The 25,327-nt window shown below is 42.0% G+C and overlaps 1 protein-coding gene across 1 annotated transcript; it reads left to right on the forward strand.

Annotated features, from left to right (window-relative positions):
• The first annotated feature begins 441 nt into the window (after window positions 1-441).
• On the forward strand, window positions 442-22,283 carry gaa2 (alpha glucosidase 2). Its single transcript, XM_034087721.2, has 21 exons — window positions 442-588; window positions 1,881-1,998; window positions 4,505-5,083; window positions 5,727-5,872; window positions 6,470-6,635; window positions 8,347-8,443; window positions 8,922-9,041; window positions 12,606-12,724; window positions 12,820-12,951; window positions 13,060-13,170; window positions 14,187-14,300; window positions 14,391-14,475; window positions 14,575-14,692; window positions 14,785-14,918; window positions 16,173-16,324; window positions 16,416-16,564; window positions 16,968-17,109; window positions 17,198-17,296; window positions 18,611-18,775; window positions 19,086-19,232; window positions 20,582-22,283. The coding sequence occupies exons 2-21, from the start codon at window positions 1,912-1,914 to the stop codon at window positions 20,645-20,647; spliced, it is 2,928 nt and encodes a 975-aa protein (XP_033943612.1). The 5' UTR covers window positions 442-588; window positions 1,881-1,911; the 3' UTR covers window positions 20,648-22,283.
• Window positions 22,284-25,327: the final 3,044 nt, after the last annotated feature.

Raw genomic sequence — 25,327 nt, forward strand, 5'->3', positions numbered from 1 at the left:
GAGTTAGTTACAACATGATACAGCACAACGAGTCAGTTCACATTACATGTTTTTATAAAACAGAGCCAAAAATATTCCAGAAATGGGTAGTCTACATTGTATTTTGCCAGGCTATATGAAACACTTTAAACACATGTTTGGAGCAATGATACATTTGACCATACTTGTTCCCAAAAGCTACTCACGTTTAAATGTTGCTTTGCAGGCTTTCACAAAACTTGAGCTTCCCCTGAAGTGTGGCTTGGGGACACCTGATTTAAAATCAAAACGATACGTAACAAGACCAATCATACATTAGTACTACTCTCTCTATAGCATAACGATGACGACATAAGAATAACATGATCTTTGGAGTTAAATTTACTTTCGGAGAGTCCAACATGGAGATAGTAAAGGGTTCTTCAAACGGAAGTTCCGTAAATTACGAGGTGCCATGAACGGGACATGAAGATAAACAGACGCACACCATGCAGCAGAAGAAGATTAGCAACGCTACGGATTATTTAGCTAACGATACATGTATTTAAAGGGGACATTTTCCTCGGTATGCTGCATAGTTTCCGTCACTAAGACTCTAATAATATCCAGGTAAGCGTTTCTGATGTTAATGCCCTTGTCAGCTCACGTTAGCTAGTAAAGTTACACAGCTGTTAAAGTTAGCTAATGCTAAACCGTTGCTACAACAACGTATAGGGCGACTAACGGTCATTAACGGCTTCTTGTAACTATGATATTGTGTCAGCAGTAACAGCATTGAATTAAGTGGTCAAATGTCTCCCTGGTGAACTTTGACATTCACATGTTTTTTTCTGTGCAGCTAAAGTTAGCCACATCATATTGAGCAGAATGTGCAACAGGCCATATCAGTGTGGGCCTCTTGGTACCTGAATGTTACATAACAACAACCAGTGGTGGGAGAAGTACCTGCATTCACATGTACACATGTATTAGCATCAAAATATACTTAAAGTTCCAAAAGTAAAAGTAATCATTGTGCAGATTAGTCCATTTCAGAATAATATATATGATATGTTTTATAATTGTTGATCATATAAGTGTTCTCAAAGCTGGTAAAGGTGCAGCTAGTTTGTATGACTTTGTATACTGCAGGGTAGGTAGCTTGCGGATTTACTCCAGGTGGAACTAAAGTATTGGTTATAGTAGTGTAGTAGTATTATATAGTGTTGATTTATATTTCACATTATTAATCCAAATCTTCAAAGTAACTAAGGCCATGAAATATATGTAGTTTAGTATTAAAATGAAACCATCAAAATGAAATCATCAAAGCAGCACTCCAGAATTATTACGGTCATTAAAAACCTGGAAAAGTCATGGAAATTCAAAATGCTAATTCCAGGCCCTGGAAAAGTTCTGGAAAACAATATTTTCCCCAAAGTTTTGGAAAAGTCATGGAAATGTAACTAAAGTTGCATCAAATATAATTTATATTGTATCTAATCGCTGAAATAGTAATACTATAACGATAATAAATACTGTAATGAAACGGCATTTAACTGACGAGGTGTTTTGCAGTGAGAGATTTGAGTTGCTTTAGCGTGTAGAAGCTAGTAAGCCTTTGATTTGTTTTAGATAGGCACTACATGTTTCATATGCAGACCTTATTTTCCGGTTACATGTTAAAATAAACCATTTTCAGTGGTACTGCTGCTGAGAGAGTAATGTTTTTGGTCATGGAAAATTAGGTAAAGGTCATGGAAAATCATTGGTGAAAAAGTGCATGAACCCTGACACTCATTTTCACTTCACGCGTTCTTATGCACACTTCCCCCCTGAAATCCAAACAACAGGAAATGATTCTGGCCACCTGACTGACCTTTGATCTGCTCTCTCGCTCGCTTTCTGCCTCATGTGTTCAGGCGCTCCCTTTGACGAACACACACTCTCAGGATGGTGTCGTACAAGCTGCTGAACCCTGAAGATGTGCAGTTTTCCAGTGCCGTTCTGTCCGAAGAGCCGGCCCGGGACGAACATCCAGTGAGTTTATTTCTACTTCCTCCTCTGCCTCCAACACACGGCACACCGTTTTTTAAAGTGCAAATGGTTTGTTCCTTTCTGTGATTTAAATCCTTGCTGCAGAAACTTCCTGCTCTTTCTTCTGGCTGCCAATGTTTTGTGGCATATTTGACACACTACGTGCAATGCTCTCATTATTTGAGATAGTTTTATCTTCCTAAACGCTAAATGTCCTTCCCTACTTTCAGCTTCTCAATTGTGAGAATTTGCTGCTTTTCTTTGACCTAAGTGATAGGAACTAAATGTTTGTTGTTTTTAGACTGTTAGCTGAAAAAAACAGGACATTTGAGACAACAAGCTTGACTTTGAAGGTCCCATGTCATGCTTTTCCGGTTATTACCCGTCCCCTTGTGTGTTATGTAGCTTTGTCTGCATGTAAACGGTCTGCAGTCACAAACCCTCAAAGTGCACCCTGTAGCGAGTAAAACTCTAACACAGAAAATACCTGTCTGTGCTGCCCCAGAACGCCTCGTTGGAGATTTCTCTTTTTCCATTGTTTACTTCTTGGGTATAGTGACGTATTTCGGGTATAGTGACGTAACGTCCGCGGAGCCGTTATGTTTGGACCAATCCGCGGATGTTGCGAGGATCGCTGCTGCGATGAGTGGACAGTGTGAGCTGGCTCACTGGTGTGGGGTCAGCGAGACAGCGAGACACCGCGGAACTCAGCCTCAACACACACACAAACTCCCAGCCAGGCTGCGGGTGTGTGTGTTTCGGGCTGGGTTTCGCTGTGTCTCAGGGAGGGGGGGGGGCAGGAGCTCCAACAAGCCGTGTAGGACAGAGTCACAGACTATACAGAGATGCTGTGAGAAACCAATGTGAGTTTGGAACATTGAACAATGTAAATCTATTCTGGTAGACCTCAACCATGGAATTATGATCAGTGGAAATGGCCGTGACATGGGACCTTTAAAGAAGTTGTACATTGAATTTTTCACAATTATTTTTAATTTGAAGAATAAATAAGTGATTAGTCAAGAAAATAATGAATGATTTATAAAAACAAACCAGATCTCACAGCCATAGTTTGTTTCTGTTATTGTTCAAGAAGCTGTTTTCCAGTAAGTCAATGCAGAGCTGATAAAAGTGTATCCAGGTTCGACCTGTTGTCTTTGAAAATGTTTTTAAGTTGCACTTCAGACTGCTCGAGGATTGTTTTTTTCCGTCTGTAAACGAGAAGAATTTCTGCATAATTTGGGTCTGTGATGCTCAAAATATGTATTTCATAATTAACTAAATGAAAAAAACCTCACTTGTTGGGTATCCATCCTGAAGAGGATCAGCATTATTATCAGTATACATTTGTTGAATGGTTGCCATTCGGTGCTTTTTCCAGTTTTGATTATTTTATTCCTTTTTGTTTTTCCAATATCCCATTTTAGATTGTCCCACATTAGGGCTGCACGATTTTGGGAAATAATCGAATTGCGATTTTATCTGACAGATATTGCGATTCGATTTGCGATATTTGTTTTTAAGCGACCCAACGGAAGTTTATTGTAAAATGCGGCCATATCTCCGGCTAGGAAGGTCGTATCAACGTGCTCCCGTCTCTAGCGCCCCGCAGCCCGAGCTACGAGTGAAAGAACTAAACTTACATGAAACTTCCGTTGGGTTGCTTTAAAGTCGAGCTTCAGTTTAAGATTCACCCTGTAATAGAAACATGTGATGGAGCATCACTAACCTGACTCAGGTGGTTCACCAAACCATCTAAAGCTCCATTGGAAGCCCTTTGGAAAGGGCAGGCACTTTCAAAAATACTTGGCAGGTGATTGGATCATCATGGGCCACTTCTGATTGGTTAACAATGGCTGGTACATGTCGAGCACAGCACTTCTGATTGGTGTGGATGACTGACAAACAAGAAGAAAAAACAAAACAAAAAAAAAGTTTAAAAAAATCGCAGGCTTCGCGATTTAATAATTGCATTATTTCAAATTTCGATTTCAAATCGATTAATCGTTCAGCCCTATCCCACATGTCGTTTGTGTTTTGAGTCTATACCACACTGCTGTTGCTGCCTGTTTTTATACACTCTTGAAAAATACTTCAATACTGAAATATATGTAAGATTCAAAGGTTTTATCGTCATATGCACAAAGCTGCAGTGTAGAAATGGCAATGAAATTCTTCTGACCTGAGCTCCTCCAACAATGCAACATATATAATAAAATACAAAATAAAAAGTAGTGCAAAAAGTCTATACATGTCAATAGAATATGAAATTAAATAATGTAAATGAAGACAACATTAAATATGGTTTATTGCAGTGATAACTATTTATATAAATGAGTATATTGCAAGATGACAACAGGAATGTTTGTCGGGGCTCGGAGCTCAGGTATAGGATAGTTTCCCCATACCTGAAAGGATGTTTTTCCTACAGTGTAAAGTATTTGATTGTGTTCCTCTTGGTTTCTTCTCTGACTGGGCTTCCTGTTTATTTCCCTTGTTGTGTGTTTAGGTGCGTGAGCCAGAGGAAGCGTCGCTGCTCCCTCGGCGCCGTGGCTGCTCCGGCACCACGGCGCTGCTGGTGATCGGCTGCCTGCTGCTGCTGCTCTGTGGAGGCTGGGTGCTGGGCACCATGTTCTGGCTGCACCGTCCCTCCAGCATCCAGCCGCACAGACGTCCGTCACCGGCCTCTGGACACACTCCAGACTCTCGAGTAGAGACGGGAGTAAACGGCACTGCAGCAGCCGCTTCCCGCCGCGAGGCCTGCAGCTTAATCCCCGAGGCGTGGAGGTTCGACTGCTACCCAGAGAGAGGGGTGGCTGTGACCCGAGAGCTGTGTGACGCGAGGAACTGTTGCTTCATCCCAGCATCCTCTCCCTCCTCCTCTGCATCTCGCCCATCGGGGAGGCACGGCATCCCGTGGTGTTTCTATCCCGAGGACTTCCCTTCATACTCGCTTGTGTCGATGAATGACACATCGCTGGGACAAAAAGGGACGCTCGTACGGGAGGTGAAGACCTACTACCCTGCAGACATCCTCACTCTAGAGGTGGAGATACGACACGAGACGGACTCAAGACTACGAGTCAGGGTGAGGGAGTGAGCATTCAGTCATATTTGTACAAGTTACTCAGCATGCACTTGCAGTTTTTGTACAGGCACTTAAAGAGGACATTGTCTGTTCATTGTCTGGTTCATATTTGTATTTAGTGTCTCTCCTGTGACATGTCTCCATGCTAAATCAAAAAGCTCTTTATTTCTCTCATACTGCCTGTGCTGCAGAACCTCTTTCACCCTCTGTCTGAAACCAGAGCCCAGTCTGCCCTGATTCGCTCTGTTGTGATTGGTCAACGGATTAGAGATATCCCGCCCCTTAGCCTATCACGTGCAATGTGTTGGGAGTGGTATCCAATAAATGTGCGAGTGTTACATAGTGATGTCACTATGTTATGGAATGGGGGGCGGGGGGGTGGTAACTTTGGACCATTGAAATTGAAATCCACAAAAACCTACAGTCTGTAACACACAACAGGACAGGGAAGATGGTGCCTCTTTAAGAGTGATTTCAGGTCATCTGAGAAAGGGCATTTATTGCCCAATGTGATCATTGCCAATCCTTTATTAAAGCAGGCGGGGATAAAGCTGCCATAAACTGAAAAAGGTCAGTTGATATCAGTTTGTTCTGGCCTGTAACTTAATAACCATCTTTATTTTTCTCATGTTTCGCAATCTAGATTACCGACCCGGCTAATTCTCGGTTCGAGGTTCCCATCTCCGTTCCCGCTGCCACGAAGAAAGCAGACAGTCCAGAATACATCGTGGAGATTTCCAAGCAGCCGTTTGGTCTCATCGTGAAGAGGAGATCTACAGGCGCAGTGCTGTAAGGCTTACATAGGAAACGTGAGGATGAGAAAGAAGGATGTTCACAATCTGAATATGTTGAATACAAGATAAAACACATTGCATTGTAAGAATAATCTAACATTGATTAAAAAAAGTCATATATCAAAATTGTCCTCTCAATATCGATATTTTGACAATATTGTGGGGTTTGATTTTTTTTTTTTTTTTAATGTGTAAAACAATAATACAAAAATAAATAAAAATGAAACATGATAATTATTATACTGTACAAACTTAAGCAGGGTGAAATTGATGAACGAAAAAATATTATTGACTTACAAATAGTTAATGTAAACTTTAACATTGATGCTTTCACAACATATTTACACAATGAGAATAGTGTTGAAGAATAGTTCTCAGTAATGTGGATGTATTGACTAAGTGGGCAAATAATACAACACTTATTGCATTCTTACACAGCCTGGAAAGCCAAGAAAAGACATCAGTTAGGACATGTCTACGATATCAGAAAGCTCCGTTAACATTTATCATGATCTCCATAAAATATCGTTATATTGCCCAGCCCTATAGATAATAATAATGAACATGATATCACTCTCTCTTCCCTCTGCAGTCTGAACACCACAGTGGCTCCTCTCCTCTTCGCGGATCAGTTCCTCCAGCTCTCCTCCTCCCTGCAGAGTCAGTTCATCTACGGGCTGGGAGAGCATCGGTCCTCCTTCCTGCACGACGTGCACTGGAACACGCTCACCATGTGGGCCAGAGACGTGCCCCCCATGGTAGGAGAGGCCTGTTTATGTCACTCTTCTGCTTACAGTCTGAGTTTTTGGGCAAGAGGGTGCCTTTAATTCAGATGCAGTGTTGAAAGGGGGAGAGAAGGGGGTGCAATTGTTAACACAGTTTAGCCGCACACAGATATTAACATTCAACTGATAGGACTTTTATTAGGTTTTCAACATTATATCAAATCAATAAACTTATAATTATGATAATAATAATCAATTTGATTTTTAAGTGCACTTTTCATTTGAGTAAACAAAACTCAAAGTGCTACAGAGTGAAATGGTTCAAACCAAACAACAACAACATATATATATTTAATAAAGTAAACAACAAAATAAAAACAGTGACGTTTAGGCCGGCTTGGCAGCAAGTGGGGGTTTTAAAGGTCTAGTAAAAAGCTATTCTAAAAAGATGTAAAACAAGCCCCCAGGAAGTGCGCCGGACTCCGATGAAAATATTCGTTGTGTCCAAATGGCGGTACTACAACTTCCGTATCAGTCCGTGACGTCACCCGGCCCAGAAAGACTTTTCCCCATTGACTAACATTGGGAAAGAAACGTCTGTAAATCAGCGGATTCTTTTTTTAAAACGAAATAAACTAAACAGTATGAACTATTTTATAGCCCTTATTATAATCATTAAGTCCTTAAAGTTGTAAAATGCACTAAAAGCCGAATCTAGGGCCGTTTCTCAATCTCGAGGATACTGGCTTCCAAGCCAATATTTCAAGGATGCTATGTCAGTGAGTGCCGCCGAAGGACTGTTCCAATGTCCAGCATACTTGGAACTCCACCGAGGCCGCGTCCTTGGTTTGGGGGAAATTTCGAGGCTGCACATGGGTAGACTTCGCATCCTTAAAATCCACACAATGCTTTGCGCACGGACCAATTTCAAAAACCCTTGCGGAGAATGGCTGAATCGACGCAGCACACATTTAAATGTAAGTATGTAGTGGCGTAGTAGAACATGTGTTGGTAAATATGTTACATTTGTTTCCACCAAACATGTGTTCCGTGAAAGTAAAGCAAGTTCATAATTAGATAGACATCGTGAGGTATTTATTTTCGGTACAGTTTATGTTGAAACCGTTAGAGAGAGTGGCACACTTGTTAGCCTGTTCCATTCTTCTTCGTTTTCCGAAGCCGTGGCTTGGAAGTATACTTGCTTCGTTTCTGAAGGAAGTACGCGACTACCAAGCCAGCATCCTCGCGATTGAGAAACGGCCTAGATGTATTTTCTGTCTCCATTCATTCTACTGAGCCGAGAGTGGGAGCTCCGGGGGCGGGGCTTAAGGGGCGCATGCTCTGTGAGCGCACATACGGGTTCTTCTGCTCTGGCAGCCAGGCATGATGGGTAATCTGTGGCGTTTCGCTCTCTCAAAAGTTTGGCCATTTTGACTTCATGCGCCCCCAGTGAATGTTTGCCTAGGGTCCCCACACACTCTAGAATCGGCACGGATTATAATTATATAGAAATAGACATGATACAAAAATTATGACTGAACCAAAACCTCAACCAAAAAAAAAGTAAATAAATAATAAGTTAACTTAAATAAATACATTAAATGAAAAGTAATGCATAATTAATACTTTTTTAAAATAAAAAATAAAAAGAAGAGGGGTAAAGTGTGAAAGATATCTGTTAAGGAGTTACATTGAATCTGTAGTTATGTAATATTCAATAATTGTGTTCCGCTCTTTAATATAGGAACAGACCAACTTGTATGGAGCTCATCCATTTTACCTGGCCATGGAGGAGGGGGGGGACGCACACGGCTTCTTCCTGCTGAACAGCAACGCCATGGGTCAGTCAGGTTTCACTACGTGCACTCACACGCATCAGCAGCTTATTCTTCCAGTGTTGCGACAGTTCATGTGACAGGATGAAGCAATACAAGCAGAAGTCTCTGTGTCACAGAAGCACGAGTTTCATTTCATCAAAGAAGTCATTTGTAGGTCAGGCTGTATTTTTAAGATACTAAGCTAACGGAAAGGTGGAATTGATTTGTGAGTCAAAGTTAAACTTTATTGATTTCATTTAAGCCCGAAAAATAAGGAATGTTGAAGATTACCTTTTAACGCTATATTGCAGATATTTTTTCTTTATCAATTTCCATCTGTTTTTTACTAAACATCTAAAATATCTAAAATATGTGTATTTACTCATTATTTCCTGTGTAAAATGTTTTATTTGTTTGCTTTTAGTTTCATGGATGTGAGTTTCTCCTGGATCCCTTATCGTAGATCATTACGATTTTAATCAGCAGTGTCTCTGTTCCTCAGATGTGGTCCTGCAGCCGGCCCCCGCCGTCACCTGGCGCACCATCGGAGGAATCCTTGACTTTTACGTCTTCCTCGGGCCTGATCCTGCTTCAGTGATTGGACAGTATGTGGAAGTCATCGGTCAGTAAGAGTCTTCTTGGATGTAGTATTCGTTTATTTGTCCCCGGGGGGGAAATGGGTTGCAGCACATCACAAAGGCATTAAAAAAGATAAGACGTACGTCACTGACAACAACATAGACACAGATAAAAACCAACAGACATAAAAAAACAACAGATATCGGCAGACGTGACTATCTCATTTGCAAAAAGGGGGGGGGACACAGTGCCAGACCAGCTGGGTAAACAGTGCGTCCTAGCCATCACTGATGCAGGAGTTTGATGGCTTGTGGGACGAAAGACAGCCGAGATCTGTTATTTTTGAACAGAGGGGCACGATACCTCCGCCCGGATGGCAACAGTTCAAAGTAAGAGGCAAGAGGGTCCTAAAACTCTGTCCTTGTAAGCATTCTATATTAGCAAATGAGATTCCTGTCAATTTACTGGACAATGTTACGGCCCTCCCGACTGACTTTGTCTGCGCCTCAGTGGCGTTGCCGAACCAGCATCTGATGCCGAAGGAGAGCACACTTTCAATAAAAGCATGATAAAACATCTTAACCATTCTGTTGCCGACATTAAAAGACAATCATTTACGTAAAAAAAACATTGAATGGGTTCGCTATTTAAAAGAGTAGGGTTGGGCGATTGTGCTATTCTAAAATGAATATCCATCTCCTTTGTTTTTGGTGTTTAGAAGCAGGTTTGACTTCTCACACCAGTTCATAAAGAAGTCAAGGACAGGCCCATGCTCCTCTTCCTCATCAAAGAGGAGGCTGACCAGGGCCGTATCATCTGCATACTTAATAAAGTGCCTGTTGGGAAAAGTGCTCGTGCAGGAGTTGGTGTATACAATAAATAAAAGAGAGGATAAGACGCATCCCTGGGGTGAGCCTATCCAGGTAGTTATTGTGTCAGAAAGTGCCATGCCTATTTTGACCTGCTGAGTTCTACAGCTGAGGAAGTCAACCATCCAGGAGATCAGACCAGGTTCAAGTGAGAATTCTTCAGTTAAAATTAATGCTGTCAAAATTATCGCGTTAACGGCGGTAATTAATTTTTTGAATTAATTGCATTAAAATATTTAACGCATTTAACGCATGTGCAGAATGGCCCGCCCCATACATCCCACCAGTGGCAGCGCCAGGGTATGGCTGGGGTAGGCTACACCCATACCAAGAAATGGCTTAGCCCCACCATGAAAAATGATGTTAAAGTAAGCAAAATAAAGTCCGCCAACTCGCGCCGAGAATTGCACAGACAGCAGTTAGTAAGATTGATTTCAGAAGCCACTTGTCTGGAAATACCGAAGACCAGAAACGGTTTTGAAAACTCACGTAGTGATCGTCTTCTCAATAGAACATCTTTGATAATGTCTTCTGGCCAATCAGAATCACGATAACGGCATGGTGTTGTTGCAGGAAGTCCCGACGGAGAATACTTTTGTTGTAGTACAGGGCTGCAGTCGGATAGTTTAAAAATCAGCTCCTAAGTTCTAACCCTATCGTCTATTCCTTGACCTCTGAGTGAAACGTCACGGGGTTAAGGGATAGTGGATAGGAGAATTCAAAAGGACTTAGGAGAAGAGACTGCGGTACTTTAGAGAATCCGAATGCACTTTCACTATCCGACGTGTTTATGATGCGCCAGCGGACGTCATTGTGTGCGTCTGCTGCTGTGGGGGAACTATGGAAACCACAGTTTTCTATACAGCGGACTACAACATGGATGTTTAATAAGAACGAGGGACTCCTGTGAACTCATCTAGAGACTCTGCACTGTGCTCTGAAGCTGTTGCTTTGCTTTATGAACGGGGACAACAGAGAAACATATTCTTCATGACCAAAGCTGGAATTGAAATAAAAAAGGAAAGTGAAACTTCTGCTCGTCACCCTCTCCCTCCGGTCCACATTAATACAAATGATCCCAATACGTATGATTGTATGAACTAAAGATCTTAAAATCAATACAGATGTATTTATTATAAACGTTAGTCCTTAACATCTATCACTGTGTATATCACCATTCAAACATCTTTTAAAAGTTGAACAAACCCCACACAGCTCAGTAAAGACTGTGAGATGTTGACTTTATTTGATAACTTCAGTGAAAACTAACGTTCATATTTCTCTTTTTGATTATAATACTGATGAACGTTCAAAACAAAGCACTTTGACAACTTACCACCTATGTTTTAAAATGCTTAATAAGCACCGTAACTTTCATGATATCATTTCTCCGTCATAATCGGTTGTTTCCGTGAACGGCCGACTGTTGAGTGACGGCAAATGCTGCGGCTGCAAGGCATTGTGGGGCAGCATTTTCGCTTCTCCTGTCGGTTAGGGAGGTCCAGTGGTTCCTAAGCTAAAGGAGGTTATAAAGGAAGCTTGAAACCTCCTTTCCTATCATTCTCATCATTCTAGAGAATTCGAACGGCACTTATCATGGCTGTCACTGAGGGACTTCCGGGTCATTTCACTCCTTTAGGTTCCTAAGCTAAATGGACTATTCGACTTCAGCCCTGGTAACACATAACGGGTACGCAGGTTATGTACGTAATCTGAAATGCGTACCGTCACTTGTGTCCCAAAGCGCATTTGCGTACCGACGTACTTGTGAAGCTTTTCCAGAAGGCGGTTAGAGCACCGGACGACAGTCGGTCTCCGTGTGCACAGACAGGGCTGCTGTTAACGTCGGTCTGTACAACGGAACTGTGCCAAAACTACGCCAACCGGCTGCGGAGGGAGACTCCCCCCTTCACTGGAGAACTGCGCTAAAACAGCTGATCACAACGTTCACACTCTGGTCAAGAAGTACTCCACTAGCGCCCCCCCTCTGTCGACTTTCCTGAAGTACTCCCCATTGATAGAAATCAACACGTAATGAATTAAGACCCCACGGTTTGATGATTGATAGGTGCTCTCTTTCATTTTGACACACAGAAAAATGTTACAATAAACATGTGAAATGGATATATCCGCCTTCTTTCATTTATCTTTCCATTCCCACAACAATATACATAGAGAAATGACATATTTTGAACATCGTTCGAATGGTGATTCATCTGATTAAAAATTGTAATCGTTTGACAGCCCCAGTTAAAATATTTGCTAAAATACTTGGCTTGATGATGTGGGACTGTTTACAGTAGCTGCATGACTCTAGCATGTCCTACAGTGTGTACAAATAATAATGTACCAAGAGACAGACCCAAGGGTACACCGATATGAACAGATTGGCTTGCAATGAAATTGTATTTCTGTAGACAACATGACAGAAAACACTAGATTTGTGAAGTCATCTTAAATTAGTCATTCTTCATTTTGATACTGTTTAATATAAAGTGTTTTGATAAAACGTACGGCAGTTCAATCTAAAGAAATTAGTAAAACACTTATTTTACTCTTGATGTCCTCACTACTCAATTCAATTCAATAGCTTTATTAGCACGACCATAATTACATACAGTATTGCTAAAGCTCGTATTAGTTGCAACATCCATACACAAATACATCCATATAAACAAACTGCTACATTCGGAACATAAGCAAACTGCTCTCTCTCTTCTCCCTCCATGTTTCCTCAGGTTACCCAGCGATGCCCATCTACTGGGCTTTAGGCTACCATCTCTGTCGCTGGGGCTACAACACGAGCGACTCCACCTGGGAGATGGTCAAGAGCCTGAGGAACTATAAAATACCCCAGGTTAGGATTACCCAGAAGTCTGTTTGTGTTTATGTCAGTATTTTCTGTTTGTTCTTCTGCGTAAGTAATTATTCTTGGTGTGGATTTGTTCACAGGACGTCCAGTGGAACGACATCGACTACATGGATCAGTTCCTGGACTTCACCTTTGACTCCAAAAAGTTCGGCACACTGCCCGACATGGTGAAAGATTTGCATGTTCATGACCAGCGCTACGTCATGATTCTGGTACACATGAGTTTGTATTTGCTCTTCAGTCCGTGTACTTTCTCTGTTGTGGTGTATTTGTGTAACAGCTGTCGTCGTCGTCCCCCCCCCCCCCCCCCCCCCCCGCAGGACCCCGGGATCAGCAGCTCTCAGCCTGAGGGATCCTACTGGCCGTACGACGAGGGGCTGAAGAGAGACGTCTTTATTAAAGACGCCGAAGGAAAGACACTCATCGGGAAGGTGAGACACTGTAATAATGTTTCACCAACAACATCCCATGACACAATTACTACTCTCGCCTCTCAAGGTTCCCATGGGTTCTTAAATTCATTAGCATTTTATGAATTTAAGGAGAAAAAATCAAGACCTTGAATGTTTTTTTCTTTGATTTAAAGGGGACCTATCATGCAAAATGCACTTTTGTACGTCTTTTATACATGAATATGTGTCCCCGGTGTCAGGGAACTCACCAAGTGTCAGAAAACACAACCCTCTCTCTTTTCCTCCATACCCAAATCTCTAAAAACTGGGCTGCAACGGATCTGATTATTATTTGAATTTTTCTGACGTCAGAAAAGGGGTGCCCCGCCAATGGGCAACTCTCCACCTATCAGGGGAATGAGAGACCGCTCGAAAGCGCCGGAGACGCTGTAGTACATATGCCAGGCCTGTAAGTGGCGATGTAGTCTGCCACAAAAGCAGAATCAGCCCTTGCAAAAACAGGGCTGGAAAAGAGCAAATAGAGCGAAATGAGGCTTGGCTAAAATGCATGATCCGTTTGGTATTTTGAAAAAAAAACTACACAGACATGTTTTATATAGGTATGGCCCCTACAATATATGTTTAAAATATAGCATGATAGGTCCACTTTAATATAAGAATAAAAGTGACTTGTTACTGTAAGAGCAATAAGACCTTAGTGAGTTCAGAGAATACTTTTCCAATACACCTTAAACAAGCAGAAACACGTTAACATGTAGAAAAGTGATTTTATTCTACTCTGTCTGCAGTCTTTCATCCAACGCCATTATGTTTTAACCACAGAAGGCTTCTTAGGCTAAATGTGAATTGTTACTAACAAGCTAAAACAAAAAGGTGTCTGTTTTTTTAATTTCACTTTTTATATGTCTTACACTTTGTCACTTTGGACCCTTGCATTTGAGGAAATTGGGCTTTCAAGGTCATTGAAAAGTCCTTGAACTGGAAGGTGTGAGACTGAGTAAATTAGAAATAAGATCTTCCCTCCCTTGCTCCAGGTGTGGCCGGGTCTCACAGCTTATCCTGATTTCTCGAATGAAGTGACTCATGAATGGTGGTACGAAAACCTTCTGAGGTTCCATGAGAAGGTGCCATTTGACGGGTTGTGGATTGTAAGTATAGAAATGTCAGCCATTATTTAAAAAATGACTCTCTGAACTTCATTATATCTTCTCTTTGACCTCCGTCTCATCCGTGTTTAGGACATGAATGAGCCGTCAAATTTCCTGGATGGATCTACTAATGGCTGTCCGTCAAACAGTCTGGAGAATCCTCCTTACACACCTGGTGGGATCTCAAGCACAAATCTAAACAAACCTGACATATACAATATTACAGAGTACTTATAATGGCCAAATAAAAAAATGGTATTTGTCTTATTTTTAGGTATACTAGGAGGTTTGCTCAGAGCCAAAACGTTGTGTGCCACTGCCCAGCAGAAGCAGTCCATTCACTACAATATGCACAGCCTCTATGGACTCATGGAAGCTAAGGCGTCTGCAAAGTAAAGACCCATAACACACACATAAAACATCTTGAACATAATTTATGTACATCTTCTTATTGTTTTTTCATGTTTTGTGTCCTCTTGTCCAGCGCCATGAAGCGCATCGTGGCGAAGAGACCGTTTGTGATCTCCCGCTCCACCTTCCCCTCTCAGGGCATGTACTCCGGTCACTGGCTGGGAGACAACAGGAGCCAGTGGAAAGACCTGTACACTTCTATAGCAGGTTAGACACATGAATTACACAGCAGTTAGAAAAATCACGTTTTAAGGAAATCTATACAATTAGAAGTTTGGTGGTATAGAAAAAACATATTGTATTTTCAACGGGCAGCCGAGAGGTGATTATTAAAGCATTTAAGAATATAAACACACACATATAAGTGTTTATTCTGCATTAATCTGATATTAACATTTAGTTTTTCCAACTTTCATCTAAGAAATATTAGTTTGGTTTGATCGAAATAGACAAAAGGGTTACTTCATTATATAAAAGGGCTGTTTGTTGACAGGATACATATATTCAGACTTTTTACAATTGTTCAGAAATTGGGTAGATCAAAAGTAAGTCAGCGGACGAAAACATTCTTCCAAATAACGCACATGTTGCTCATGGGAGGTGTGTGGTGCAGTGGGTTAGTGCGTTGGTGTTGGGATCAGGGGAGTACAGGTTCAAACCCCACTGCCGTCAGCATGTCGTTGGGTGTTTCTCAATGTCGAGGACGCTTGCTTGGTAGTGTCTTCTGAGTCACTTGATTCAGAAGCGAGTCCAGAAAAATTCCTGGCATTCGGAAAACGAAGGTTGCGTTCCAATAGTCCATTTAGTTTAAGAACCTTCCTAACCAAGTGAAATGACCCGGAAGTCCCTCAGTGGCAGCCATGATAAGTGCCGTTCCAATTCTCTAAATGAAAGGAAAGGAGGTTTCAAACTTCCTTTATAACCTCCTTTAGCTTAGGAACCACTGGACCTCCCTAACTGAAAGGAGAGGAGAAAATGCTGCCCCACAATGCATATCATGAAAGTTACGGTGCTTACTGCTTATTAAGCATTTTAAAACGTATATGGTAAGTTGCCAAAGTGCTTTGTTTTGAACGTTCGTCAGTATTATAATCAAAAAGAGAAATATGAACGTTAGTTTTTACTGAAATTATCAAATAAAGCAAAAGTAACCAAAAATAATGAAAAGCAATTTAAAGTGATAGCCTAATAATTGTCATATTGTGCATCAAATGCAAACTAGTCAGCAATTTTGAATATATTTATACGATGTTATGATACATATGTTGTGGTATAACTACTAATTTCAAGATTTCTTCTAAAAAACATATAGTTTCAAATGTTTCATTGCACACGCTACTTTACGCTTATTCTGTAAACTGCAGGACCGTTATGTTATGTTTTTTTAAGCATGGTTAAATGTGTCTCTGTCATGTTGGTGCCTGTTTTGAGTCGTCCACCTCTCTGTGTTTTCTCCCTCAGGTATGTTGACCTTTAACCTCCTGGGCATCCCTCTGGTGGGGGCAGATATCTGTGGTTTCAGCGAGGAGCCGCAGGAGGAGCTGTGTGTGCGCTGGACGCAGCTGGGAGCTTTCTACCCCTTCACACGCAACCACAACGCCATCGACATGCGGGTCAGGCGACGACCACAAAGCACAAAAGCTGTTCTGTCCCTCAGTTCTTTATAGAGATGTCCTGAAACGCATGTCTTTGTTTTCTCTTCAGCCCCAGGACCCCACGGCGTTCAGCCCTCTGGCTCGGACAGCGATGAAGCAGGCTCTGCTGCTGCGATACTCTCTCTTCCCCGTCCTCTACACACTCTTCCATCACGCACATGTTCACGGACACACTGTCGCACGGCCGCTCATGTTCGAGTACGTATCAGAACTTGCTTATTAGGATGAAAACGTGGATGTATGTACCATGTTGTGATATATAAAAGTGAACCGCAATGTCACTGCTCCTTTTGAGGTGAGAGGGCAAATTTAAAGTGTCATCCATTATACAACGATGGCTTATTAAAGCACAGCCAAGAATAAATATAAATATATATTTGGAGATTAGTTTTGGATGCAGCATGGTAGCCAACATCAGCATAATTGGATATTGGTAAAATAGTTTTTAACGCAAGCTTCTAGCAGTAAATGAAGCCGTTTCTGGATCTTTTTGTTCTCAACATAGTAATTTAAATGAAAGTTCAAAAGTATTTTATTTGATATTCTGGCCGGATTAGGATGTTTTTTTTCTCACTGTTTGTTTCCTGTATGCACTCCAAAGGTTTCCAAAAGATGTGAAAACCTACGGGATCGACAAACAGTTCCTGTGGGGGAAGAGTTTGTTGGTGACACCAGTGCTGGATCCTGAAGTGGACTATGTGGACGGATACTTCCCAGAGGGCCTGTGGTATGACTACTACACGGTAAGACACACGCAGAGTGCACAGGGAAGTATGATTCAGGAACAACACGGTGTAAGCAATCCTCTTCTCCACCTGTGACCCTCCTCAGGGCCACTCTCTGCACAGTCAGGGGGAAGACCTTCGACTGCACGCTCCTCTGGACAAGATCAACCTGCATCTGCGCGAGGGCTCCATTACTCCAACACAGGTAGAGAAGATTTGTGGTTCAAATTACACCGCATGTTTTTAATGATAATACATGTCCGCACTTAAAGGTCCCTCTACACCAGTGCTTCTCAAAGTGTGGTCCGCGGACCACTGGTGGTCCGTGAGTGCCCCCTAGTGGTCCGTGAGTATATTGGTAACATTTCACATTTGAAATACATAAATAAATAAAAGTTTTCCGCACTCTCGCGGGAATATCTCCACAATGGAGCGAGCTTAAGTTTCACTTTCGATTGCATGATATAGCCTAGCGCAACACTTTCATCACACATGTTTCCACTTGTTTGTACCATTTGCAGGCGATTTGTAATCTGTTCTAGAAAAACAATGTGTTTTTGGATATTTTTGGAGTTAGGTGGTCCGCGAGTGTTTTTTTTATTGGTTAAGTGGTCCTTGGTATGAAAAAGTTTGAGAAACACTGCTCTACACTGTACAATGTCAGACAAAGTCGATCACTTCCTTTGGAGATTTTCAGTGCATAGAGCTGCCAGCATAATGGCCACATTTTTGTTATTATATTTTTCAGCTTTTAAATTATTATATGTGCAAATATCGTATACAATGCCATAAATAATAAGTGAGATGAAGAAAATAAAAAATACGATGGCCTGTTAAAGGAACCCCCCTAACATTCAAATTTAAGATGGCTGAATATGCTTGCAACCAATTTACAAAAACAGATATACATTTTAGATATACCACCACTGTACCATACTTGAAAAACACAATTTCTTGAGTTTTGACAATTTTAAGTTTTTTAAAAGTATGTGTTTTCTTTATAAATGTTTACATGGACTGCGATCTATGTTTGTAAAATGTCATTTTCTTAAATGAGGGACTGCGGATGGAAATGAGCTCAAAGCTAAACCTGGCACTGTTACGCTTGATACATTTGAATGTTTTAAGTGTTCATTACTGTGCATTGTCCCTGGTAAATAAACTATTTAAATACAAAATATATAAATTCAAAGAAAATACAAAATGTTCCACTCGAGAAAAACTAGAGATCTGAAAGAAACAGAAAATCCTCTACCAGGAAAATAAAGGCTGGCATGCAATGGGTGTAAACAAAGATATATTATGATATATCTATTTTTCTGGAGATATTCAAACGAAAACTATTTTGCAGTAATTTAATATCTACGTTAAATCCATTAATATTATCAAGCATCTGTTTTGTAGTGTGTCTAATGAACGCACACTGTACAATCGTGTGTGTGTGTGTGTCTGAAATATTTTCAACTGGGCATGCTGGGGAAAAAACAAAACTTGTGTGTGTGTGTGTGTGTGTGTTCAGGCGCCCAACCTGACGCTGTGGGTGAGCAGCGGGCAGCCGCTCCACCTGGTGACGGCGCTCTCTGAGGGCGGAGCGGCCAGCGGGGATCTGTTCTGGGACGACGGAGAGACCGTCGACACCTACGAGAACAACCTGTACTCCTACATCCTGTTCAGCGTCGCCCAGGTGATCACACACACCTCGGCCTGCCTTAGAATGAGAATTGATAAGAGTGGAGAGAGTGAACCAAAACAGAAAAGTTGTGGGAAACTAGCATGCTCCATTGAACTCAGGTAAAACATTCTTAGTGGGTTAATCACTATGAAATGAAATACAATTTTAAGACCTTGACTACACTGAAACAAGGGAGCAAGTGCATGTGGTGCATCCGCCCACTTTTCAAAGCGTTTCCCCTAATATTTATCATAGCAGAGAATGTTTACATGTCATTAAAAAACGATGCTATGAAACTAAAATTCATCTGTCTATATTATAGAACGTGATGACGTCACAGGTTCTGCATAGCAACGTGGAGGCAACCTACATCACCGTGGAGACGGCCTCCTTCTACGGCGTGAAGCAGAAACCGAGCCGAGTGACGGTGAACTCCCAAGATGCAACGTTCACCTACAGAGACAGCCAGGTGAGGAGCGCAGGGTTGGAGACTATCATTGCTGGGTCTCTTGAGCTTAAAGAGGACAGTTCTGATCTTATAAAGTGGGTCGTATGAGGTGCTTATAGTCAAGCGTATTAGCAACAACACTTTAATCAACATTCAATAAGTGTTATCAACCACTCCAAGTAGGGCATGAGTCCTTACCCCAAGTGAAGGAGTTCAAGTATCTCGGGGTCTTGTTCTCGAGTGAGGGAACAATGGAGCGTGAGATGGGCCGGAGAGTCGGAGCAGCGGGAGCGGTACTGCAGTCGCTTTACCGCACCGTCGTGACGAAAAGGGAGCTGAGCCAGAAGGCAAAGCTCTCTGTCTACCGGGCCATTTTCGTTCCTACCCTCACCTATGGTCATGAAGGATGGGTCATGACCGAAAGAACGAGATCGCGGAAACAAGCGGCCGAGATGGGTTTTCTCCGCCGGGTGGCTGGTGTCTCCCTTAGAGATAAGGTGAGAAGTTCGGTCATCAGGGAGGGACTCGGAGTTGAGCCGCTCCTCCTTTGCGTCGAAAGGAGCCAGTTGAGGTGGTTCGGGCACCTAGTTAGGATGCCACCTGGGCGCCTCCCTAGGGAGGTGTTCCAGGCACGTCCAGCTGGGAAGAGACCAAGGGGTAGACCTAGGACCAGGTGGAGGGATTATATCTCTTCGCTGGCCTGGGAGCGCCTTGGGATCCCCCAGTCAGAGCTGGTTGGTGTCGCCAGGGAAAGGAACGTTTGGGGCTCTCTGCTGGAACTGCTACCCCCGAGACCCGACCACGGATAAGCGGGAGAGGATGGATGGAACCGCGGGGACACAAATTCAGAACAGAAAAAGTGCATTAGCTTTAAATAAACCAAACCATTTGAAGTGCGACTTTACTTTTAAATGATGATTTAATGTAAGCAGATGTTCTATGGCACTCCGAAGTACTAACACAGAAGCTGAGCAATGTGCTGCCACGGATGAGGGCTTACCAAAATCAATATCAGTTTTAAATGTATGCTATATTTTCATTGCTTTACCCTGGCGCCAAACGTACCTTTCGTAAGCCGTTATATCTATCTTTGTTCTCTTCAGACTCCTTTGACAAAAAGCTATAATTGAACCCAACAGGAAAAGGGGGTTGCTGGTAAAACGCTGCCTTGACTGGTTAGTTTGTTTGACCAGAAGCTCCTACTGTATCATTTGCGTTGTAAAAATACAGTTTGTCAACCAAGTCATTTTCAATCCACAGTTTGAATGCAAAGTGCAGAGTGCACATGGATACGTGAGTGAGGTTACCATGTTGTCTGTTGTATCAGGAAGAAGCTCTTCAGGCTGACTCGTTGTGCTTTCTCTCTGCAGGTGTTAACAGTTGCAGATCTCGGTCTCAACCTCAGTCAGAACTTCACCATCAGCTGGATGTTTTGAATCAGATGTTTTTATTTAATCGTTGGTTTTATTTGCTGTTAAAGTCTCAAGCTGGTACTCTGTCTGTATGTTTTAGGGAAGTGATGATGTGTAGCTCTGTACTCCAGGACAGTGGAGGTTAAAGAAAGGTAAGGCACGTTTATTTTCAAAGGCACATTTCAGCAATAAGGCAATGAAAACATGCTTTAGATTAACCATAGAAAGCAGTGAGATGAAGTGCAAGACAATCACATTATAAACTGACATTCAATTGGAATTAAAAACCTTATATAAAAGTACAATAAAACAAGACGACCAATAAAAGGAATGATAACTGGTTAACATTTTATGCCGCGGCCACACGAGGACAAAAACGTCTAAACGCATAGGATTAACGCAATCGCAAACAAGCTTCCGTCCACACGCAATATTCACCGGATAGTGTCTGTCCACACGAGACCGCTCCGTTTAGCTCCAACCGCTGGAGAAGCTGCAGTACATGCAGGAGCCTGTACGTGGCGCTGTAACTTCCTCCACAAAAGCAGCGAAGAAGCATGGTTGTCATGGTTGCCCTTCTGTTTATTCTGCGCGGTGGGGGCCGAGGGAACGTCAGTCAACGTCTATTAAAGTTTAAATCGTCCTCGTGTGGCCGAACGGTCTATATATGACACTAAACAGTAACGCAAACAACCGTTTTCGTCCTCGTGTGGCCGGGGCATTAATCATCATATTTGTTTTGGGTGAAAAGACTCACGGACCTTTTTTTTTTCTTTCCTTGAGGCGTCAATTTTAAACTGCCGATCTGATTTGGTTGCAAACACACGGAAATGAAAGATCAGATTCATCACTTTAACCTCGGAGTACAGAGACGAGCTGTCTGTGTGTCAGAACACACGAACACACACTCTGGAGTGAGTCAGGTCAAAACACACACAGGCTGTTGGAAGCACAACATGCAGCCATTGGCCTGCAGTAGTCTGGACACTGCTTTAAATATCTAATGTATTGCCTGTCAACACGTCGCTGAACTATCCTCTGATTCAAACCAAAAGCTTGTTTTTTATTTATTTCCTGTTTTAAATTCTCATCAGCTGAAGGATTATGTGCAATACGAGAAAGAGAGGATGATGTACCTTTCTAGAATTGGAGTCTGAATATATTTCATGATGTGCGTGAATGCGTCTTTACAGCTTATTGTTGCACTGCTTACTTCTGCAGTGTTAAAGGGAGATGCCGGTGCCTTGTGATTCCTGTGGTTGTGAGCGTCACTGGGTTTTAAAACGCTGCTGGCTGGTAGTACTTCTGCCATGCATGAGGATTACTTTAATGCATACTGTGAGCTTTCGCTGATACATTTCTGTGTGTACAATCTTTAAGCTTAACTTTGACCGTAATGCTGTGAAGATCTGATTTGAATGTATGGTCACAGAACATGGCTGAGAAGAGCTTGCACCTTTTCAGAGCAGATCGTCAATGCATGTGTGCTTTAAAAAACAAAACAAATATTTCTACGCATGTAAAATACGATGCTAAGTTTATTTTACTCTGTTGTGTCAAGGTAACTGTTATTGTGCCTCAAAAAATGCAGTATTTTTCATTAATTGTTGTGTTTTATTTTTGCTTTTTATGAACAAAATAAAAACTATTCGAGCTCTAACGGGTCTGTGTTTTTGAATTTTATGACGTGTTTTTTGGGAAGATGAAGTAGTAGTATTTGTTTATTTGTCCCCGAGGGGAAAATGGGTGGCAGCACATCACAAAGGCATTTAAAAAGATAAGACATACGTCACTGACAACAACATAGACACAGATAAAAACGGACACACATGAAAAACAACAGATACAATAGAAAACGTACGCATAATATTTACCCTGATTTATTTTAAATTTATTTTGCCTGCATTTGGATTTTCTCCTTGAGGTGCTGCGGCCACTAGAGGGCACACTTTCTCACAAAGAGGGACTTTTACACTAAATTCTAATCCGTTTTTTAAAGAAGACTTTGAGAAAAATGTGAAGAACACAATCCGTCAAAGCATCCTTGAACAACATACTTAAAGGTAGGGTAGGTAATACACTTCAGAAACACTTTTTGTCATATTCCATGGAATGCTCTTAACATCCCGATAGCAATGAATATATTAAATGCTTTGACAAAGGCCCATTCCCAAACCGCCCCCTACACCCTACCCCTACACCCTACCCCTCCGTTTGCGCGTTCACGCGGAGGGTCCGCCATATTGAGGGCTGTTCCAAAGCAACGAGTGTGGAGGGGGAGTGGGCTATCAAGCCCTCAAACAGCGAGTCTGCAGCGGTGCTGACTTGAGACCGGTCTTTACCTGACCGGGAGTCACGCTGTGTGTGTCCGTCAGGAAACACGCTGTTTACAAGTAGTTCCAGCAAACATCCACTGATAAACTGCGATGTTAGCGACCTCATGATGACCTCATATGTTTTTAACTTAGGATCATACCTGTGTTTAGTCTAGAAAAAGGTAAATGTGTGCATTTTATTATAAAGTTGTGTATATTTACAGACCGTTGCAAAAACTAAGAAGCTTATAAACATCAGGTTTAAAACTAAAAGAGCTTTGAAACACAATGAAAGATGTTTGGAGTTTTATTTGAGTTATTCATTTAAACCTTTTGTCTAAGAGATGCTGATTTGAAACCGTTGTTACATACAGGTACGGCATTTCCTGTTTCTGCCGGAGAGAGGGGAGGCCGTCCCAAAGCTTGCCGCTGTATTTACTCCCTCCATCTGACAGGAGGGAGCCTCGTTGAGCTGCGAGTGTGGCTACAGATGGAGTTCACTCCGTCACGTAGGGGTAGGGTCGAGGGAGTGGTTTGGGATTGGGCCGATAAATCCATCTGTGGAAGCCGTAGTACTGTAAAAAGCACGACCAATCATCTGAGCCGGCCTGGCTAAAGTAACTGGATGGCCTACCTGCCTGTCAGCCTTCCATCTGGGCACAAACTCATCTCGTGCCCTCATTGGTCATGTGCGCGTTCATGTGTGTTGGAGGAGGGGCTCTGTGAGGAAGTCTGAAGGAAGGGGCAGATTTTTTTCGGCTGCGTACTTTCAAATTCTAGCGCATTCGATCTGGTTATGACCGTCTTATCTTTAATATCCATTGTTAGAGGGAATTAATACCGTATCTATTTTTACAACAGTTACTAAGGTTGCAAAGCCTTCTCTGCATTCACTCGTATCCACAGACACATAACTCGTATCAACAGACACAACATGAATATCTCTTTATAATTATAACTTTATTTAATAAGCATCTTTAAAAACTGAGATTTCAAAGTGTGTTTACAGGCAAAGCAAAGCAGGTTAGAAGAATGAGAAATAGTGCTAGTGGAGCCTCGCAGCAGCGAAACTGGGGCGCCGTATTTGCGCTTCAGATGAGGCTCCCTCCGCAAAATGAAGAACCCTCGGCAAGATAAGGCCCCCTCGGCGAGGTCAGGCCCCACGCAATCTGCGTGATCTGCCTGCAGGGAGGGGCGGCCCTGGTGTTTTCAGTCTGCTCCATGTTAAACCCTGCCGTTATTTACTTTAGAGAGGAGTCTCAGGATGTCGCTCATTAAGATCCACGTCATCTGAGGACTGAGCTCAATTAGCTTGTCTCTTCAAAGTAACATTCTTACATAATTTCTTTCATGTTTTTCAAATTGTATAAAACAGATTGGGTTAAACTCAAGCCACTTTTTAAAACTATGGTCTGCATTACATCTTAACCAGTTAATCTGACTTCCAAACGTCACTTAAACAACCATTAAGCAACACTTTTAAAGTGTGTACTCCACATTTTCCCAGCATAGGACAGTAAACACATTTTAACACTGACTTATAACACTTTTTAAAATCTTTGCATATGCTTAAACAAAATAACTTGTCAAATGTGGCCACACCTGGCTTTGAGTTGAAAAAAATGCAACAGTGTTGATCTAATTGTATTTTTGATAGTTTTATAAACAGGGAGTTAGCATTTTTTTGTATACTGAAAACATATGTGGAGGATGAATGTGGAAAGAGTTCATGGATTGTTGGTCAAATGGGGTCATTGAATATACAATGAAGTCCTCATAGACTTCTGTTTAGCTGCTGTGTGAAGGGTTGTGGTCTGTATTTTATTTTGGACATACCAATTATTATATTGGACATACATGGAATCTGCATTATTTTCAACAGTTTTCAAAACATTTTGTTTAAAAATACGCTGCAAACATAAAGTGTTTTGCAGGTGGTCGCTAGAGGATGGAAACATATGGTAACTAAATCCATTTTGTGGGAAAGCAAGGAATAATTATTCACAACTTAGTCCACAAAGACGTCTGTTTAGCTGACCGTGTGAAGAGTGTTGTGACTCCAGTTGTGACCGATGCATGTTCGCAGCCTACGCGTCTTGTTAAGTGCTGCTCTCCATAGAAACCAACCAGAAAGCAAGCTGTGAACTCTGAGAGAAAGTGCCATTTCTCATGAGTCATAACACCAAACAAGCATTTGATTGTCCCCCCCCCCACACACACACACACACACACACACACACACACACACACACACACACACACACACACACACACACACACACACACACGCGCGCGCGCGCACGAACGCGCACACACCCTCTGATAGTGAGTGAATTGTCCTGCAGTGCTGATAGACCTGCGAAAGACGTGATGTTTTTGTTGGCTCTGT

The sequence above is a fragment of the Pseudochaenichthys georgianus genome, chromosome 1, assembly GCF_902827115.2.
Source record: "Pseudochaenichthys georgianus chromosome 1, fPseGeo1.2, whole genome shotgun sequence".
In the NCBI taxonomy this organism is placed as follows: domain Eukaryota; kingdom Metazoa; phylum Chordata; class Actinopteri; order Perciformes; family Channichthyidae; genus Pseudochaenichthys; species Pseudochaenichthys georgianus.

Bases quoted from the DNA above. Each gene is read 5' to 3' on its own strand.
- gaa2 (XM_034087721.2), top strand. From the start codon at position 1,912: ATGGTGTCGTACAAGCTGCTGAACCCTGAAGATGTGCAGTTTTCCAGT. The intron at 6,636-8,346 runs GTAGGAGAGGCC...TCTTTAATATAG, and splicing joins CCAGAGACGTGCCCCCCATG to GAACAGACCAACTTGTATGG. The intron at 14,476-14,574 runs GTGGGATCTCAA...TCTTATTTTTAG, and splicing joins GAATCCTCCTTACACACCTG to GTATACTAGGAGGTTTGCTC.